Raw genomic sequence first — 22,179 nt, 5'->3', positions numbered from 1 at the left:
TTAATGAGAAAATATCTCGTTATAATGAGAAAAGATGTCGTTTTAACGAGAAAATATCTCGTTATAATGAGAAAAGATGTCGTTTTGACGAGAAAATATCTCGTTATCATGAGAAAAGATGACTTTTTAACAACATAACATCTCGTTGTTACGAGAAAAGATGTTGTTATAATGAGAAAAAATTATGTTAAAATGACATAAGATCTCGTTATTATGACATAATTGAGTGAAAAAAAAAAAAATATATTTGTATGTGGCAGCAATTTGTCACTGTTAGTTTTCAGCACTTTATTGAATCTATTACCCAAGAATTTAGCTGTATAAATTATGTTGGCAAACAGTAGGTCTCGAATTATGTATTTTTACTTTCTTGGATTAACTTGTTTAGCTAGTTATTATTTAGGTAGTGTAATTCAAAGGATGTATTGCTCATTTTTAATTGATGATATTTTAACCTAAATAACTTCCCTCCATACCCAAAAACAAAAATGTGGAATCCTGTGGTAACATCAATAGTGTTTTTTTTGTTTTTGTTTTGTTTTTTAGGAAAATCATGTAGGTAATTTACAAAACAAGCTTTTACACAATCAACCTTTGAAGAACGTTGAAAGCGAAAATGTGATGAGACTATCTATAGCAGTGTTTCTCAACTCCAGTCCTCGGGACCCACTGCTCTGCACATTTTGTATGTCTTCCTCATTTAAGGCACCTGATTTTGATCATCAGCTCATTAGTAGAAAGATCCATGAACTGAACTGAGTGTGTCAGACTCAGAAACATACAAAATGTGCAGAGCAGTGGGTCCCGAGGACTGGAGTTGAGAAACACTGATCTATAGGTCATTGTGTAAGTCAGCTGGAGAGCTCTGGGTTTAAGACAGCAGGTTTCTGGTTTTCTGAACAAATACAATATGCTGGATACACACAGTGAGGGCACAGGACACAGCAGGTGGTTCTGTTGTGTCCACAGTGAGCTGACAAACAGACAGAGAATGTGTGATTCTGGGTCACCGGACTAGGCGAGAAATGTGCGTCATCATGTTTTTATTCTCAGTTCTTCTGTTTCATGTCATGTTATTAGGTTGTTTCCAAATGTATTGCACATATGTCTTTTCATTCAGACTGATATACTGTGAAGTTTGTCTAACAGCTGTGACGTTTATCTTTGTTTTGTTTTTGTTTGTTTTTTCAAATACTGAATTGCATTTGTTTATTATTGTTTTGTTTAAAACCCTGCTTGGTTGAAAGCAAATGGTTATGAGCAAATACAACAGCTTTTACTTTTTTTAAGAACACAGATTTGACCAATACCTAAAATTTTGACTTCTAGGATGTGCTTATGTGGATTACTAATATTAGTCAAAGATTTGATCTGCATCCCAAAAATGTAAATAGTTTTTGATATTTCATTGTCACCTATGACATTATTACCTATGGAATACTGTATGCTGACCTACGTTGGAGAGATGAAATCACTAGGTTAAGTAAAAACACGAAGAGGCCTCTGGATAGTACAGATTTTTTCACAATTTTTTTTGTGATTTTAAGAAACTACTGGAGAACAAAATTAACTTTTACTTGTTTGTATGACTGCTTGCCCGTATGCTAGGTTATGTTTTTTAACCAATCTGAGTTTTGTTTTTTTAACATACTTTAATTATATGTGAATGAGACTTGACTCTGTCAAGTATGTCAACAATCAACAAACAATAAAATCAGCCTGTAAATAAAATAATACAACCTAAACTATATAAAGATTGTGATTTGTGATATCTATCTATCCATCTATCTATCTATCTATCTATCTATCTATCTATCTATCTATCTATCTATGTTTATCATGCCGAGTTGAATGAAGTCCAAAAATCATAAGGTTTTTTTTTCTTCTATTTTTAATTGTTTGAAAAACCTTCTTCTTCGAACTTGTCCTAGATGGTTTGTCTGATTTTCACCAAAATTGGCTCAGATCATCTTAAGACCATGCTGGCAAATAGTTAGCAGTGTTTCGTCACAGTGCCACCTAGTGGTCAGGAGAAATGGCTATTTTTGCTTAAATCTTCAATGGTTTGGCCAGAAATCTCGAAACTCATCTTGTTAGAATCAGAGGAGAAGCCAATTTTCCCATGTCAGCCATTTTGGGTGTCAGCCATTTTGAATTTTGTCATAAAATGCTATATTTTACGAACGCATTGACATATCGTTATGTCAATATGGTATGTGTCTTTGGCACCATGCCCTGACAGTGCTAAAGATGGCAGTTATAAGTAAAAAAAAAAAAAAAATGCAAACAACTTCTGATGAAAATGGCTTATTGTAATGAGTTGATCTCAAAATTTTCCTTGGGTCATGCCAAGAAAACACTGATACCAATTATGGCAAAATTGTCCGAACTTCCTGTCGGCCATTTTGATTATTGTAGAAAACCTACTTTTTCGAACTCCTCCTAGAACGTTAGTTGGATTTTCACCAAATTTGACTCATCTTTAGACCATACTGACAAAAAGTTATGAATTTCATGCCGAAATATAAAACCGTTTTCGCTTAACGCATTAACGAATTTGCTGGAAAGATGCCAAAGTGCATCTGAAGCTGTATCTCTACAAAGCTTTGAGATATTTACACCACATCAATTTGGTAACAGCGCCACCTATTGTTTAAGAGTAATAAACCATCTTTAACAATTAATTATGAAATTTCCAAAAATGCTAAGAACTGTAGATTGCATTAGCCTATTATTGCATTAGCCTCAAAATGTTCCTTGGGTCATGCCGACTACATAGATACCAATTATGCACAGCTGGCCGAACTTCCTGTCCTACTTTTTCGAACTCGCCTTAGACCGTTTCTCCGACTTTTTACCAAAATCGAGTCATTTTCAGACTATGCTGGCGAAAAGTTATGGATTTCATGCTGATAGATGAAACCGTTTTTATATAGTGCCTCTACAAGTTTTAGGCTTAATGCCAAAAATGACTCTGAGGCTTTATCTCTGTAAAGCTTTGACATAAAGACACCAAACTTTGTGTGTGCCTTTGTCAACTCATACTAAACTCACCACATTGATTTGATCACCTGTTGGTCAAAAGTGATAAGCCATTAAATCATATCAGTAGGCGTTCTACATTATGTTTCTGTCCTTTTGACTAAAATCATCTTAAAATGGCTTCCTTTTACTCATTGTTGCAGTTGGTCTCCTGTTCCATGCCATCCTTAGCTCCTCATTTTCCCTTTGGTGTGCTTGGCCCCGTAATTGCTGCTTTTATTTATTTTTGTTGTTTATTTTTGTTTAGCTTTTTTAATGTTTTTGCTTTTTATTTGTATTGTACAAATTTGGTTTGTATTTTATAGTGATTTTGTTTTGTTTGTAATTTTAGATCTATCTATCTATCTATCTATCTATCTATCTATCTATCTATCTATCTATCTATCTATCTATCTATCTATCTATCTATCTATCTATCTATCTATCTATCTATCTATCTATCTATCTATCTATCTATCTATCTATCTATCTATCTATCTATCATACGTGCAGTACTACATGTGTCCAAAAGGAGGTGCTGGAAGATTTATGCTCTCTGTCTTTGTAGCCAAACAGCATTTTTTTATGTATTGTACAATTTTGCAATTTATAGTGTTTTTGTTCATCATTTTTGTCATTTTCTTATTGTTTTCAGCACTTTATTCAACCAATTATCTATCTGTCTGTCTATGTATATCTGTCTGTCTTCCATCTCTCAATAATAAATTTTTTTAAGGTGTAAATCTTAAAAAACGCACAACCCTAAATAACTTCCCACCACAATTCTATCTATCTATCTATCTATCTATCTATCTATCTATCTATCTATCTATCTATCTATCTATCTATCTATCTATCTATCTATCTATCTATCTATCTATCTATCTATCTATCTATCTATCCATATCTAATCTATCTATCGTGCAGTACTACATGTGTCCAAAAGGAGGTGCTGGAAGATTTATGCTCTCTGTCTTTGTAGCCAACCAGCATTTACAAAGTATCCGAGAGGCTTGTGTTATGATATTTAAGCTAAAAGTGAATAAATAAACGCATGAATGAAATAAAATGTTGTACTGGTATTTTACTGTAGAATAAATGTTTATATGTACTGTATTAGATTATTTACATGCCCCACGCAACCCACCTATCCTGTCATTTGTGGTTTTGGTGTAGAGAGGAGGGCGTGGTCTGACGTGCACTATGAAGGCGTGGCATAGTGATGTCATACTCAGGAGAGAGTCGCTCCTCAGGACAGATGATTGTGTGTGAGCGCGCAGTCGCTCTCCGTCCAGCTCATTGAGCATGTAACGCGCTGCGCCGAAAACGAGATGGTTTATTTCATATTTGCATTATTTTACTGTCAAAAGAGCACCTGTTTGGATCATTTCAGCTTTATAATGGCAGAATAGACGCCGGGAGGGACGCTCCGCTTGTATGTCTGCTTCTTAAGCCGATAAAGAAAAGGAAATTCAGCTATATTTATCCCCTCTGTCCTGACCGGGAACATGTCTTCGGGACAAGATGAGAGCTCAGTGCGCGTGGCTGTCAGGTATACGATTATACGTTTTTATATTTCATGCGTGCATAGAAGAGTCTATGAAGTCTCACTGATGCTCCATATGGGCCCGCCTCTTATGTACCTGCTACAATGTCACACCATCATCAGGGCTTTATGCTCCGCACTAGCTCATTGTGTTTACGTAAACGGCTAGTGTTTAATAAATATGAGATTATATGCAAGCCTGTGGCATTTTGTTTATTGTTACCCTATTTTTAATCCTAAATCAGGCTGTAGGGCCTTATTGTGTTGATAAACATAGATCTCTAATGTAGAATTTAAAGTGTTAGTTAATTAGCTACTGTTTTACAGTAATAAGATTATGAATTATTGACTACGTAGATTTGAGATATATCTATATATAGACTTTCTTTTATTTCTCCATCTGTTCATGTCTGGTTTCTATTGATTAAGAATTGGTCCAAACTGTTACAGTATGTCTTATGTTACAGTGTGGCTGTAAGGCCTTATTGTGTTTATAGTGTATTCGTAATGTCCTTTTATTTTACTTTTCTGAAAGGCCCTTACTTTATTATAGGCTTTAGGTTATCTTATAGTATGAAGATGTACATATATTTTTATACATTTAGCTTATTTTACTTTATTAAGTTATAGTTAGACTTTATGGCTTTGTTTTGTTTATAAACATGGACTATTAATGTTTTGATATGAAAATATAGAACTATGTGATAGCATATAGATTTCTTACTTTTTTAAGTCACAAATGTGGGTCGAGGTTACTATATATTATATTACAGTAAGTCTAGGTCTAGAAGGCCTATTATTTATGATTATAATTAACATGCATGTTTTATTGATATGCAAATCTGAGATTTTATCTGAAAACATTATTCTGCTGAGGGTTTTTTTTAGCTGAAGTGGAGCTTGATCTCAAAATTTCATACTGTAGTCAAGGTTTAGATCACATTTTATTGGCAGTCAAACTTTTTTGTGCTTGAGCAAATACTCTTTATTGAAGTTAAATGGATAATTCACTCAAAATGTAAAACTGTGTCATCATTTACTCGTCCATATGTGATTTTTGATCTGTATACATTTGTATGTTTCAATAATGTTTATACAGTGAAACTCTAATGTGATGTAGTCCCCACTGACTGCCATTTTATGGACAAAAAGTAGTTGACTTATTGAAAATATATGGTTTGTGTTTCATGCACAGTGATATTATTAAATTTAATAATATTTCAGTTAAGAAATAGCCTTTTGTAATACTATTTTTTGAATATCTTTGGTGATTTTAGTACTTAAACCTATTTCAGTTGCCAGTGCGACGGGTTTATTTACAATTCACTTTTATTTTAAATAACTGAAGCGATTTGAATCGTTCTAATGACCAATAACAACTCCGGTTCCACCAAAGAAAGAAAGTCATACAGGTGTGAAACAACATGATGGTGAGTAAAAGATGACAGAGTGGGTGAACTATCCCTTTAAGTAGTCTATCCCAGTTAAAGTCTATGATGGGATAATACTTGAAAATAATATAATCTTCTTCATTAAACACATCCTTTTGTGACCAAATTGAAAGGACACAGATAATGCTTCTTTTTGTGGTTGGGAAAGGCTCTGCTGAAAAACAAAGGCCGTCTATACGCTCAAGTTACATTGTTCAGATAGGCCTCAGGAGCTCTGGTTACTGGAGCTGACAGACTTTGACCTGCAGCTCAGTTTGCTCAACATTTGGACTTAGGCCTAATGTCATTCACTCCACCTCTCTTTATTCTGCTGTCAAATGTCTAGGAAGGCATCGTGTTTGCGTATGAAAGCCTGTCAGAGAGAATTTTAAATGTGCTAAAACAGGTGCTGGAGCTATTGTGAACACATGGAAATGCTTTCATTTACTACCTGGACAATCTGAGAATTCATTTTTTGGGCTTTTATTGATGACAGTATATTGTTTACAGAAAATGTGAAAGGTACTGATTTCAAAAATAGTCACAGGTCTGATCTTGAATGTTTTTGCTAGGCAGGAGACCAATCCTGTTCACATGAGTTTGTTAATCAGTCAAACAGGTCAGAGTTTAAGCAAGCACGTCACACTTATGACCATGATTTTTTTTCTTTTAAGATGTTTGCAATATTAAACTTAACGTTATTGCTCTTAATAGCTACCGTACTAGCTATAAACATGTCAACATTTTAGCTAACTTTAAGTTTCTTGGCAGTGCTGTTAAAATGAATCCCATCCAATTTAGCTAATCAGTTTAGGCAGTGCTATAGTTTAGCTAACATTTAGTAGTTTAATTTAGATAATTTAGTAGAAGCAGCTTTGTAATGTTGTAGTTTAATGGGTTAGTTCACCAAAAATGGAGTTTAGCCCATTATTTACTCACCCTCAAGGCATTGTAGGTATATATGACAAAACCACAAAACCAGCCGTAAGTAGCATGGGTATATTTGTAGCAATAGCCAAAAATACACTGTATGCCAAAAATCCTTAGGATATTAAGTAAAGATCATGTTCCATGAATTTATTTTGTAAGTTTGCTACTGTAAACATAGCAAAACTTAATTTTTGATTAGTAATATGCATTGGTAAGAACTTCACCTGGACAACTTTAAAGGCGATTTTCTCAGTATGTAGATTTTTTTTTCACCCACAGATTCCAGATTTTTAATTAATTGTATCTTGGCCAAATATTGTCCTGTCCTTACAAACCATACATCAATAGAAAGCTTATTTATTCAGTGTCGTAAAATTGCCTGTCGTGTTCCAGGGTCATTCGGTCTAGCTCCTTCAAGCTTTATAATGTAATAGGTGGTTTCTCCTCATCAGTCCAAAACAAGTCCAATAAAGTGCATCCATCCATAACGAAAAGTGCCTCTCATGGCTCCTGGTGGTGAATAAAGGCCTACTGCTGTGAATTGATGCGTGTGTATATATATAATATATCCATATTTGAAACGTAACAATCACTTTAATCTAGCTTGCGCTAACAGTTGTATACGGAAACAGCTCCGGGCGGATGACGTAGGACTAGGGTTGCCAGGTTTTCACAACAAAACCCATCCAATTTCTACTCAAAAGTAGGCCAATCGCATTTTCCAGCGTTCCAGGGGGTAAAATACAAGGTTTTTTTTGGCAGGGTTCCCCCTGGGATTGAATATTATGTTATTTGGGGTCGCTTCAACAGTGTTAAAGTAGCCCAATTTTGCGGGAAAACTGCGGACTTGGCAACACTGCATAGGATGTCGGCGTTGTGCCTGTGAGTTTCGTGAAAATCAACGCTTATTTATATGAGCAAACTTTCTTGGCTTTAGCAAAGGAAAACCTCTTGGCTTATATCAAAATCCTCCTACATTTTTCTTTACAAATCCTCGTTTTGTACTTCTAATTAGGGCTGCACGATATTGGGAAAAAATGCAATATATTTTTTTCTTGCGATATATATTGTGATGTGTACAAATTAATTGATGTTCATCAGGTTGTTTTGAACTGCTTAAAAATCAAATAATAATTCAAGAATAATTGGGGTAATTTTGTAAGCATTTTCAAAGAATAAAAAAAAAATGTAAAAGTACAGTATAATCAAAACCCTGAAATAAAATACTTTTTAAAGCTTATTTTGGGTAGTTTCATAAACAGTTTGACTCACCTTATTTACTGTCAACTCAGGCAAATCAAGGCTCTAATATGAAATTAATAATGAATGTTGCTTTTACCCTGATGAAAGGGAAATCAGCTTCTTCCTTTCACGAAAAACATTAAAAGCTTAGCCAAGATGGAGGAACAGCTGATCATAGCTGTTACAGGGATAACATTTTTAGCAGCAGAGCTGCTGCAAGTGATTTTTAGTTTTGGAAATCCATTTATCTTTGTTTATTTATCTTTGCCGAAACTTCCACGTCTTTAGGAGAGCGCGGGTCATGGTTGCTTAGCAACGGCAGACGCCACTCTGCCACTCAAGTTACAGAGCGCTTTGGAAAGAAGGAGAAAGCGGTGCGCCTAGCGTTTTCCATGCGTTTTAGGCGCGACATGTGAACGGTCCCTTAAATTCGTAGTGTTTCCGCGAGTTGTGGCAACAACTGCCAGGCACTCCCGACAAAGCACCTGTTTTTGGTCAGCAGCATCCTTTTTGTATCCAAAATACTTCCATATGACCGACGTTGCGTTTCTTTTTGCAACCAGATCTTCCATTTCGGCGCTTTTCTCCCGTCCCGCACTCATTTCGCCATGCGCACACAGAGACTGCATGCATTAAGTAGGTGAAGCAACGTGTGCATTGTAGTTTTTAAAGAACCTTTAAACATGAGTTAATTACTTTATTTTAGACAAATATAGATCCGTGAATAGAAAGTTTAGAAATATAGAAAGTACATTTTTGAATCAGACACATACATTTTTTTTTTTGCCCTGCATCGTGACTGCCACGATGTGACTATCGCGCACGCGTACATCGCGATGACGACGCTGAAACGATCTATCGTGCAGCCCTACTTCTAATTCATGAACGTTGTTTTGATCTCTCCACTGCCGTCCACGTTATTATGTTTTAAATACTGATATTTTTCTTACAAAAACACATTGATTCGCTACAAGAGGCCTTTATTCACCCTCTGGAGCCATGTAAGGCACTTTTTTATTTAAATTGGGCTACGTTAACACTGTTGAAGCAACCCCAATAACATAATATTCAATCCCAGGGGAACCCTGCCAAAAAAAAACCTTGTATTTCACCCCCCGGAACGCTGGAAAATGCGATTGGGCTACTTTTGAGTAGAAATTGGATGGGTTTTGTTGTGAAAACCTGGCAACCCTAGTCCCACGCCATCCGCCCGGAGCTGCTTCCGTATACAACTGTTAGCGCAAGCTAGATTAAAGTGATTGTTACGTTTCAAATATGGATATTTTCCTTACAAAAACGCATCAATTCACAACAGTAGGCCTTTATTCACCACCAGGAGCCATGTGAGGCACTTTTTGTTATGGATGGATGCACTTTATTGGACTTGTTTTGGACTGATGAGGAGAAACACCCGCCCATTGCATTATAAATCTTTAAGGAGCCAGATCAATTTTCAATCAAATCAAATTACACCTAGGATGCCTTGAGGGTGAGTAAATAATGGGCTTAATTTTCATTTTTGGGTGACTATCACTTTAACTTTAGTTAGAACTTTAGGTAGAAACAGCCATAGCTAATGCTGTTTAGTTAATTTAGTGGAAAGAATTCAGATAATAGTTTAGCTAATGCTTATGAGCTAACGCTCACTAGGGCACCCCCTGTGACAAAACTGAGATCGCAATGTTGTGTTATAAATTACTTGACACATTTCATTACACGACAATGTGTGAAATCGACCTGCTTTAATTAGCAGCACGCTTGCGTAGATTATGTTCAGGCTTTAAGAAGTTGTTTGTGTTGACATAAGCCACATTTCCAGATTCCAGAATTATCAGACTCACCGCAAAAGCCCAAAGGTTCAGCCTGCAGATATCACAGTTTGTTCAAGCTTGTACTATATCTCAGAATTGCTTTGTGGAATGTCTTTAGACTGTGTATCAATGTTTTTTTTTTCTCCATGGGGAATGACATAAGTGTTTTAGTGCCTGGCTCAGCATCATAAAGACAGTAGCAGTCTTTAAGTCTTTTTAAAATGAAGTAACAGTCAAAGGCCCTGAGATTTAGACCTTCATTAATGGAAGACAATCCATCATGCTTTTTGTTTGTGAGTCTACAGTCATGGCAACTGTTTAATTATCATTACGTCAATGACAGTATCTCTTGTTTGTAAAAGCACGTCTGATGAGGCCCAAAGCCGTGTGGTTTTACTGGGTAGAAAGACACGTGATTCGGTAACCTTAGTAATTTTTTAGTTTATCTAGGCTGAGGTTAGTTGTTGATACATCAGTACCAGTCTGTACCTGTTACACTGTTGCTCTCTAAAGCGCTTAATTTATCTTGTGTTCGACTCCTGGAATTATTCATCTATTGTTCTCCTAATAAGATTTCCTATGCTCAGGTGCTGCTCCTTGGGAACATCTTTAAAAAGTCACAGCTTCTTTAAGTTGATTTTTGGGACATTCAAACTACAAACAATCAAAGGCCATTTATGCGAGTGTCAGCATATTTATGCTGAACATCTGTAATCTGTATTTGTAAGTTAAATATAAATGTAAAATATGAATATGTGACCCTGGACCACAAAACCAGTCATATGTGTAATTTTTTTCAAAATTGAGATTTATACATCGTCTGAAAGCTGAAAAAAAACAAAAACAAGAAAATCTGGAATGTGAGGGTGCAAAAAGATCTAAATGTTGAGAAAATCACCTTTAAAGTTGTCCAAAATTGCTTAGCAATGCATATTAAGTTTTGATATATTTGCGGTAGAAAATATACAAAATATCTTCATGGAACATGATCTTTACTTAATATCCTAATGATTTTTGGCAAAATTTCGATAATTTTGACCCATACAGTGTATTGTTGGCTATATACATGTGCTACTTAAGACGGGTTTTGTGGTCCAGGATCACACATATTAATATATCTAAAGTTTTATATTATCCAAAGCTGTTAGCTTTAGCTGTTTGTGTACTTGTCACAGTCCACTTTTCACCTTTTAGTGTTTTTTTAGTGTCACATGCAAAAAGTGGAATAACCATATAACTTCAAGTTGTATTGTTTTCAAGAATAAAGGCAGAAAATAAGGAGACTGAATACATTTTATATTGTCAATAAAGTCCTTAGAAATATAGGAATATATTATGAGTAAAGGCATGATTAACACTATAGGGATTGGAATTTAATCTCACTTTATGACTTTAATCTCTAAACTTTGACTTAAATGACCTATAATAATGACATAATTTTCAAAATATCACAACTTTATTCTCGTAATGCTATGACTTCATTGGCACATGGCACTAAATCCCTGTCATACTTGTGTGATACAGCTAAAAGCACTTAACAGCATGTTTGTAAGGGCTTTACATTTGTAGGTTTTGAGCCTGTAAGGTTCCACCACTGGTATATTCAATACCACGGGTCACAGCATTAATATTTTAAACCCCTGGTCTTAACAACAGAGTGCTTTGTCGAATTACTCTGAGTCTGTCGAGTTGGTCTGAGGTTTATGTTGCAGATTAATGTATCTCTGTTTGGTTATGGCATGTGTGCAGTTGATCACTTATTTGACCTCTTTTCTGATTGTTTTTTAGGCTGAAAGATAGTGTGGCAAACAGCTGTTATTGAGCAACTGAATCAAAACCTCAGATTTACACCCTTTCCTTTGGTTAAAATTTCGCCATAGTCATAAGATGAAAAACAGCCAGCGTGGCTGCCTTCTACACAAGGTTATACATGGGTCAATAAGCAGTAAAGCAGCTTTGTTATTTTCATAATTTTCATAATATTAATACAGTGGTCAAAACGGTATTTAAAATGTATAAGGTAATTAAGAACTTTTAATGTTTTGGAAAGTCTGCAAATATTTAATAAAAAGGCTGTAAAAGATGAATAAGTTATTTCACATAAAAGATGTTTACATATAGTCCAGAAGAGAAAATAATAGTTACATTTATAAACGTGATCCCATTCAGAAGTTGATTCTTACTACTGTGTTCCTACCTGAATGATCCACAGCTGTGTGTTTTTTTTGTTTGTTTGTTTGTTTGTTTAGTGATAGTTGTTCATGAGTCCCTTGTTTGTCCTGAACAGCTAAACTGCCTGCTGTTCTTCAGAAAAGGTCTTCAGGTCTTACAAATTCTTTGTTTTTTTTCTCTTTCCAACAATGACTGAATGATTTTGAGATCCATCTTTTCACACTGAGGACAACTGAGGGACTCATATGCAGCTATTACAGAAGGTTCGAACACCCACTGATGCTCCAGAAGGAAAACGATGCATTGAGAGAGAGCCAGGGGTGAAAACTTTTGAACAGAATGGAGATGTGTCAATTTTTCCTATTTTGGCTAAATATTGATGTTTTTTCATTTAGTACTGCCCTTTTAGAAACTACAGAAGATAGTTACATGTTTCCCAGAAGACAAAATAAGTGATATTTACCCGGATTTTCAAATTTAAAAAGTTTTCACCCTCCGGCTCTTAATGCATGTTTTTTTCCTCCTGAAGCATCAGTGAGCGTTCAAACCTTCTGTAATAGTTGCATATGAGTCCCTCAGTTGTCCTCAGTGTGAAAAGATGGATCTCAAAATCATTCAGTCATTGTTGGAAAGGGTTCAAATACACAAAAATGCTGGAAAACCAAAGAATTTGTGGGACCCAAAGGATTTTTCTAAAGAACAGCAGGCAGTTTAACTGTTCAGGACAAAACAAAGGACTCGTGAACAACTGTCACTAAACAAAAAAAAACAGCTGTGGATCATTTAGGTAAGAACTCAGTATTAAGAATCAAGGGGATGTAAACTTTTGAATGGGATAATTTTTATAAATCCATCTAGTATTCTATCTTATTCAAGTCAGTTCTAAATAAACGACAACATGCATTTGTATGATCCCTCTTATTTTGGTAAAATAATTCATATTTTGCAGATTCTGAAAGGGGGGTGTAAACTTTTGACCTCGATTGTATTTTAAATTGTAATACTATTTCACAATATTACAAATTTTAACTGTATTTCGGATCAAATAAATGCAGCCTTTACGAGCTTAACAAATTTCTTTCAACAATATGAAATCGTAATTATCAGTAAATGAAATTTACATGAAGTAAAATATGCACCGTGTCTTTAACCATTGCATCCTTATAAGTATTGTGACTGGACATAATGGTTCCAGATTGGTTTTAGAAAAAAATAGGTGGACTGGATTAAATCAAGAGTTCCACCTTCTGTTGCATCCCAAAAGGATTTTTTTCAGGTCTTCTCATGATTATTTATGAGCCGGCTGGGTAGAACCAACCCTAGGAACCATCTGTCATGTGAATTGATGAGTTAACAGACTCACGTGGGTTGGGTGGTTGCGTATACAAAGACGATGGCATTAGTGCACGTCTTTAGACAGATGCTTTAATGTTTACTTAAGCAAGGGAGGCATCTGTGCACATGGTAAATGGCTTGTTGAAGAGTGAGACACAACAATTTCCACCACATCTATTCTGAAAAGCCAAAGATATGTACAATATATCTTTCTCCTGTCACTGGGTCTCTTATTTGGCTCTTTATAATTTATCTAGTTTAAATAGAAAAGTGTTTTTATTTAGGCCCTACTCCCTAGAGATATCTGGTGTTAGATAGCTTGTGGTTTGCTTTTAAAGCAGCAAATATGCTGATTACGGACAGAGTTTATAAAAATACATTTGGAAATCCATTCTGTTGTTTCCCATCACCAATATAACTGTCAAAACAACTAAACAGATACATTTTGAGAGGAAAACATCAAGGCTTAAACTATAAATGCTTTAGTTGTCTATTTTTAGCATTCAAAAACAGCACACTTTAACTTTAAAACTCTCTGTTCCAAAAGCAACTGATTCTTTCCATGTATAATTGTTGATGTTTTGTTGCAGATGAGCTCATGGGAGCAGGTGTGGGTGGATGTTCTGGGTCCTTGTTTTCATCATTTGTCATCTCTTTTGCTCTAGCTTGGCCCTTAGGGTGAAAGACGGGCGGCATCACAGTCACCTGTGACCTTCCTGTGCATAACCTTACATGCGTGCAGTGAGACCTGTCAGCAGGCAGTCAGCCAGTGTAGACATTTCCTGTATGTTCAAGTCAAGCCAACTCAATTTGCACTTTCCAAAGTGATCAAGCACAGCTGATGCTGCAGAAATACTCCCGTATTTTTAAAATACACAAGAGACATGCTTATCCTGACAGGATGTTAAAAAGGTGTCAGAGTTTAAAACTATTTAAGCTTCATGTACAACATCTGTTACTGTACATGCAGAGTATTATTTTCTCATACTTTTCACACTGAGAGAATTATATTCAACTATTACAGTGGGTTCAAATCCTCACTGATGCTCCAGAATGAAAATCACGCATTAAGATCCGGGGGTGAAAACTTTTGAACAGAATGGAGATGTGTACATTTGTCTTATTTTGCCTAAATATCATACTTTTTAATTTAGTACTGCCCTTCAGAGGCTACAAAAGATAGTTACATGTTTTCAAGAAGACAAAATAAGTTACATTTACCCTGATCTTCAAATTCCAAAAGTTTTCACCCCTCGGCTCCTAATGCATTGTTTCTCCTTTTGGAGAGCGTTTGAACTAGGGGTGGGCGATATGACCTAAAATTTATATCACGGTATTTTTCAATTTTTGAACGGTGACGGTATAATATCACGGTATTACTTTTTTTGGTACATTTTGGGAGGAGTAGCCTGTCCTGTCCCTTTAGTATGTGAATAAAGTTGATATTTTTATAATATAATAAGTAAATGGTAGGTATCCTTATCAAAAAGAGACATGGAGAGTATTATGCATTCTCAACATATTTATTTTGCAAAAAACCTAAAGATCTTACTTAACAGTGTACAACAAAACAAAAATTATTTTTTTATTGAAATTTAATTTCTGCAATATTTAAAACCTTTAAATAACTGGGGGAAATCAACCCATGGCAACAGTTTAAAAGTAGACCAATTCTGTGGGGAAAAACACGGACTTGGCAACCCTGCATCCAACACGAGCTGCTGGAGTTGATGTCATTGCACACATGAGTACGAAATTTTCGTCCGACATTTTTGCACGTTAAAAAAATACAGGTTATGTTAATCGAGTTTACACACTGCCTCTGAAACTTTCGTCCGTCATAAAAAAAAATTCGGATCGTGTTTGATTTTCTGCATTTTCGCATCCATAATAAGCATTTTGATAAGGATGGCGAATATGAGAAAACACAACAACAACAAAAAAAACGCATACGAAAATCGGACTCAGTGTACAATGACCTTTAGATCTGAATGATCTCGGGTCGAAAGTAAAGAGAGATGACAAAAATAAACTGGAGGATTTGTTGCAATCTTGTAGGCTACTCACTGACAAATATCTATTATAAGATGTGCTGCTCCCTTTACAAAATCGAAAGTAAAAGTAAACAGGCCGGTCGCGTTCGCCTCGCGCCCGCTCAATTTGTGATCCGCTGTGTAAATCCTTTGGCCGGCTGACCGGGAAAAGTCCCGGTCGTCCCGATTGCCACTCCGCCCCTGGTATAGGCTACAGGGCCGACCTTTCTTCACGATGTTTCACCAGTCGTTTAATGGGCATTCCCCTTTTACCTACCACCTGCAAAACTGATACGAATATGTTTTACTTTTTTATTTACAACAAGATATATAGTATAAGGACAGGTATTCAGACCACAACTGAACGTTTGAAGAAAATTTAATGTTTTAAATATACCGGTATTGACGGTATTAGAAAATCCATGTCGTGGCGCAATCTCACACCGGTGATGACTATGACACCGGTGTACCGCCCACCCCTAGTTTGAACCTTCTGTAATAGTTGCATATGAGTCACTCAGTTGTCCTCAGTGTGAAAAGATGGATCTCAAAATCATACAGTCATTGTTGGAAAGGGTTCAAATACACAAAAATGCTGGAAAACCAAAGAATTTGTGGAACCTGAAGGATTTTTCTGAAGAACAGCAGGCAGTTTAGGACTAAACAAAAAAGAGAAAACAACATAGCTGTGGATCATTTAGGTGAGAATACAGTATTAAGAATCAAGGGGGTTGTAAACTGTTGAACCGGGTTATTTTTATGAATTCAGCTATTATTTTCTCTTGTGGGCTAAACATCTTTTAGGTGAAATATCTTATTCGGGTCAGCCTAGGGTCCGAGATATGCCAAAAAAACAATCGGCGCTACCAACCTTTCCACACATAATCAAACAGTGTTCCAACCAATCAGCGTCAGGGGTTTGATGTTGTGGACTTTCGTACTGGTGCAGGGATGTGAGGGAGGCGGAGCGAAAGTCCACAACACCAAACCCCTGACGCTGATTGGTTGGAACACTGTTTGTTTATCTGTGGAATAGTTGATAGTGCCGATTGTTTTTTTGGTATATCTCGGACCCTAGGCTGACCAGAGAGACGCGGTTTTTTCACAGACAATTTATGGGGCAGGCAGCGAGCGGATCGTGACGAAAGGTCAGCTGAATTTGACACTTTATGTTTCAGGCTAGAAATCGCTGATACAACCTTTAAGTTGTCTATGGCAATGTTCACACTTGTCATGTCTGGTTCGATTAAAACGAACTCTAGTGTGATTGCTCTGTTAGTGCGGTTCATTTGAGTAAGTGTGAATGCTGCTATCTGAACCCTGGTGCACACCACACAAGCGGAAGGAGACCACTAAAAAGATGGGTCTCGGTCGGCTTTCAAATTAACTATGGAATTATGAATTAAATATGAAAGCGACACGGACCAAATACGTCTAAACGAACCAAAAACAGGAAGTAATGACAAGATGCGATGCTATGCAACATGATTTCACAAAAGGAACGTGCTGTATCCAAAACAAAATGAGCAGAGGGCAAAAATGGAGCAACGGGGAGATAAAGTGCCTTTTATGAGCTCTTTGTGAGTTCGCAGGTGGTGAAAATAAAGTCATATACATGCAACAATGAGCACGCTTAGTCCAGCAGACAGCATTAGGTGTATTCGACTTAAAGCGGCGCTGAGCAGACCGATCAGTGAATGGGAAACTTTGGTGTCATACATCCGCAGCGCCACTTTAAGTCATACGCACCTTTTCCTTTTGTTAGGAAAGTTCCGTCGTGGAATATACATCACCAATCAGGTTATGAACGTAACACCATGCCTTTCGGTCCGGTATCTTTAGGTTCGCCGTCAAAAATGTCGGTGTGAACGCTAAGCGGACCAGGACCAAATGTATAATTTTTAGTGGTGGGCCGTTATCGGCGTTAACGTGCTGCGTTAACGTGAGACTCTTATCGTGCGATAAAAAAAAATATCTCCGTTAATCTATTCTCAAATTTGGGTTGGGAGCTGGGTCTAAACTACGCAAGCTATGATGACTTTCACCTTGATAGTTTAACGCGGATGTATACCGAAGACTATAGAATATGGTCGCGCGTTTACTTCTCCTCCGCCAAAACACAGACGGGGTCGCGTCGTCCTCCATTCATAAAAAACTAATCTACTAGAGCGCGAAATGCCACGTAAATTCTTAGTTTTTTGGATTCATAAATCAAATGTTGGCCTGTCACTTAATTCAAATCGCGATATGGACTAGTGTATGTGAAAACTGAAATGCAAAAAGACCGTTTTAATATGAATCCGGTATGTTCCGTTTGCCTAGCTGTATGTATGATGGAGACGAGCTTTTACTACACGCATACTGAAACACATGTGACGCTCCCGGTAATTTTTGGCATTTGCATCTCACATGAACAGATAAACTCAATCTCCAAAACTGCTGTGAGTGTCACTTTTACCGTTTCATTTGAGAAAACTAGCATCATATCATACTGTATACACAGAAACTTCACGGCAACCTGTCAAAATAAAAGTACGGTGTAACATGTACCCCTCCCCCCCCCCCCCCAAAAGCTGGAAACGTAGGGGAAACACTGGCTTCCATAGATATACATACGTAGATGTATATTTTTTTATCACACTGTACAACAATAATACTGTTTTTTTTTTTTTTTATTACAGTAAGGGCTAAATTTAGGGTTGGGTAGGTGTTGACGTTAAAAAAACACAATCTAATAGGTAGAAAAAATAATTTCATTGTTAGTTAGTTAGTAAACAGTACATCTTATTGAACATAATTTATTTTCATCAACAAATTATCATAGAACAGCTTTATGAGCTTTATGATCCATTCTCAAAGACTTACTTTTAGTCATTATTTGGGTAGCACACATATTCTGAATGCCTTCAGCAGAATTCAAATTAGCCATTTTAATCTAGATTAATCTAGATTAATTCCAAGATTTAATCTAGATTAATCTAGATTAAAAAATTTTATCTATGCCCACCCGTAATAATTTTCCTTTTTGTTCCGGACCAAATAACCAATGAACCGAACTACATGTGTGAACACACCCTGATACAATGTCTCTGAGCCAAAAGCAGCTGCATGAATGTGAATGTTTGACACAAAAATGAAAACATCAACAAAAACACTGACTGCGTATACTCCTCCATGTTCACAAACACAACACCGGGAGTCACAGCCATTATAAGGTCATTTCTGGTTAATAGTGTCACAGAATTTACCGGTATTTTGAAACTGATGGGTGAATGGTGCTTTACCGGTAAAAAGTTTACCAGTTTACTGTTTCCTGTGTCAACAGTGCCTTTTTGCATCTACCAGTAAAGTCGTTCTGGTAATTTTATGGCAATTTACTGGTATTACTGTGTAAAAGATAGTATAAACACACAGCAATGTCTGTTATAGCGCCCTCTGTGGCAATCGGAAGAATGAAACATGTCCTTTATACATTTCATTCTGTGGTGCATTTTTCAAAAGCAGGAGTTTCGTCATTACCAGCATAGTTAATCGATTTGTTCAACTGTTTTCCCGAGACCGTAGTTCCAACAAACATTCGCAGACAGCATCACAAACTTGTTTTGTTGAAACCACAGCTCTCGACCTTTAGTTGGAAGTATGTCTTCTGAACTAAAATTAAGATATTTCTGATGAAATCCGAGAGGTTTCTGAGAGCTTTCTCCATAGACAGCAATACAACTGCCGCATTCAAGGTCTAGAAAGGTAGTAAGGATATAGTTAAAACATTCCATGAAAAAATAAAAGAATACAAAGTAAACTATCCCTTTAGCCGATCAACTAGAGTAAGGTTCCTTCCAACACAGTCTTACTGGAATATTATTTTACCAGATAGCAGTTGCAAATAAGCAAAAACTTTTGTAAATTGATATGAATTAGCCAACATTTCACCAAAATGTAAAACCTTTTAAAGTGCTATAAGATTATGATGTTCTTTTACTAGTTATTTAGCAAAATCGCTTGGTCAACCAGCCTTGTAAACTTAACACACGTTGTACTGTTTGTGGGCGGACAGGTTAAAACCTTTGTAACTTAAATTTTAGCTGCTACTTATCATTTTTGTGTGTAATATGCATTACGCGGACCTGTAGGTGTGCCATTATAGGCTGTTTATCAAAGCCATACAGGCTATTATCTTAATCATTATAATGACTACAACTGTCATGAAGTGCCATTGTAGTTTTTAAATTTGGGTGTTGTAGAAATAGCAAACATGTGATCTGTTAGCTGTTTACCAGTATTACTCATTACTAGTATTATCAGAGCAATGCAAACCGATCAGTATGTTTACTAGTCAGACTATCCAGAATCAATACAAAGTGTGATATCGGTAATCCTTTGTGTTTACCTAATTCATTCAACGAAATAGTAGTTTGTTTCTAGTAGTTTGTAGAGGATTTTCCCATAGCTAATGTAAAATCTTGTTGCTCTTTCTTTGGTTTTAGGTGTAGGCACTAATTCCTGTTGAAAAAATACAGGGATCTCATATCGAATTATGGTAGCTTGTAATCTCTGCTCAATAACAAGCAATAAATCAGCTGTTAATGAGACTAGGAAATAAAATGTACCCATAATACCACTCAGAGTCAATAACAGGGTCATGTTTTTCCAGGCCAGGATACATCAGCACTTACCCATCTGTCTCCATCTGCTTTATTGGAATTTTTTCTAACATTGTTTATGTTGCCAGTTCTGCTTAGTTCACTGTTTGAAAGCATCGTGAACTCATCTGAGACATTTTAGAGGTCAAATGATCCCACAGCAGACAAAATGGACATGTGCTTCGGGGTAATGCCTACATAACTGTTGAACCTGTAGAACGTGGTCCAATCCACTTAAGCTACTGATCTTTTCCCTGGGAAAAGGGAGGCTGCGGAGATGTCTTTGTCACTGTAATCGCAGTAATGAGGCCTGTGGGTTGAGGTCAACGCGTTCAGTCAGAAGCTGAGCTTATTTTACGCCTTGTGAACAATGTGTGATCCTCTCTATTCATAACATATCATTAGATGATAACAGCTTTCCTGAGAAAATCCATTGAAAGTTTGTTCTGCCAAAACTTCAAGCTTTAAGAAGTTCTCAAATATACCATAAAAGTATTCCGTATGAATCAAGTGGTTTAATTCAAGCCTGAAGAGTCACGATTGGTTAATATAATGAAAAGATTGGAATTCCAGAACAAAAATGTACAGATAATTTACTCACCCACTTGCCATCCAAGATGTTCATGTCTTTTTTTTCTTAAGTCATTAAGAAATTATGTTTTTTGAAGACAACATTTCAAGATTTCTCTCCATATAGTGGACTTCTACAGTGCCCACGTGTAGGGCTGGGCGGTATACCTTTTCATACCGAATACCGGTGTTTTTTTTTTAATGATATTCATTTTTCATATACCCCAATACCGGTGAGTGTATGCGTACAAAGCGCTGGGAACACATGTTGACGCAAACAGAAACCGCAGCTTGCACGTGCTTGTCTGAAGCAACACATCTGAGGTGTGGACGTATTTCAGTATATCTGAGAAAGACCCAGGGTTAGCGATTTGCAAAACTTGTAATGCCGAAATTTCAAGAGGGGGTGTGTCTGCAGAGATGAGAGCAGAGATCGGCGCATTGTGCGCAGACAGATGTAGCTTTCAGTGAGAGAAAAACAATGGCTTTACGTTGGTGTTACGTCGCAATATTTTAAAGATATGTCTTTTCTATATACTGTATTTTTATTAATATTTATGCTTTAAAGCCAATGGATATCACACAAGCAACGTGGAAACTGATCAATATGTTAAAGCGAAAGTAAAAACTGACTTTCAGCATCTGATGTGCATTCTTTCAGACAATGAGAGACGATTATACTTTATATGCTGATATTAATTTAGTCCCTTAATATTTTTCTTGTGCCCCGAACATGGTGGGAAAAATAAATAAAAAAGAAACGTATTTTGTGTAAGGTTTGTTTTTGAAAGTCTTAAATAAAGCTCTTAATTTTCATTGATGACTGCAGTGTTATTAGGGGGTTATGAAAGTCATAATTATGATTTCAGGTGGTCTAAAATGTGGGGACTGAAAGACAAGAATTGCGATGAAACTTCAAAAGGCTATCCATTGAATAAATATGAGCGCTGCACGTTTCAAAATCATTTGTTGCGCTACTTTGTATACTACCATTCTGACAGCGCCTCCTGCTGGAAGAGAAACGCGTAGACTTGTAAATGTGCACTTGTGAAGAATGCACAATAAAGTGTTGTGTATTTTGACTGCAAATCATGAATTCTGATTTCTTCACCTCATTACAATTATGAGTGCCACTGTCACTTCTTTGTGAACAGCAGCATTTTGTGAGACCAATCAAACCTGGGTTAATACTAGTCCGGTCAATGTAAGCCAATATACTGCAGTAATTATTCTCTAATTTATTAGGAAATGTGGTTAACACCTAGTCATGTCATGCATGAAAAAAAAAATACCGTCATATACCGTGATACCGTATAATTTTGAAAAATACCGTGATATAAATTTTTGGTCATACCGCCCAGCTCTACCCACGTGCTTGAACTTCCAAAATGCAGTTTAAATGCAGCTTCAACGGGCTAACTATCCCAGCTGAGGTAGAAGGGTCTTATC

The 22,179-nt window shown here is 36.4% G+C and overlaps 1 protein-coding gene across 3 annotated transcripts in view; it reads left to right on the top strand.

The window, feature by feature from the left end:
• Positions 1-4,321: 4,321 nt before the first annotated feature.
• Positions 4,322-22,179, top strand: part of LOC141333812 (kinesin-like protein KIF21A) — a 61,473-nt gene continuing 43,615 nt past the window's right edge. For all 3 annotated transcript variants that reach the window (XM_073838955.1, XM_073838954.1, XM_073838953.1), the window contains exon 1: positions 4,322-4,573. In XM_073838955.1, coding sequence (XP_073695056.1) covers positions 4,530-4,573 — 44 coding nt within the window. In that variant the 5' untranslated portion in view covers positions 4,322-4,529. The remainder of the gene's footprint in view (positions 4,574-22,179) is intronic.

Source organism: Garra rufa, chromosome 4, assembly GCF_049309525.1.
Source record: "Garra rufa chromosome 4, GarRuf1.0, whole genome shotgun sequence".
NCBI lineage: Eukaryota > Metazoa > Chordata > Actinopteri > Cypriniformes > Cyprinidae > Garra > Garra rufa.
The sequence above is the reverse complement of the archived record's forward strand: the minus strand, read 5'-3'. Positions and strand labels throughout refer to the sequence as shown.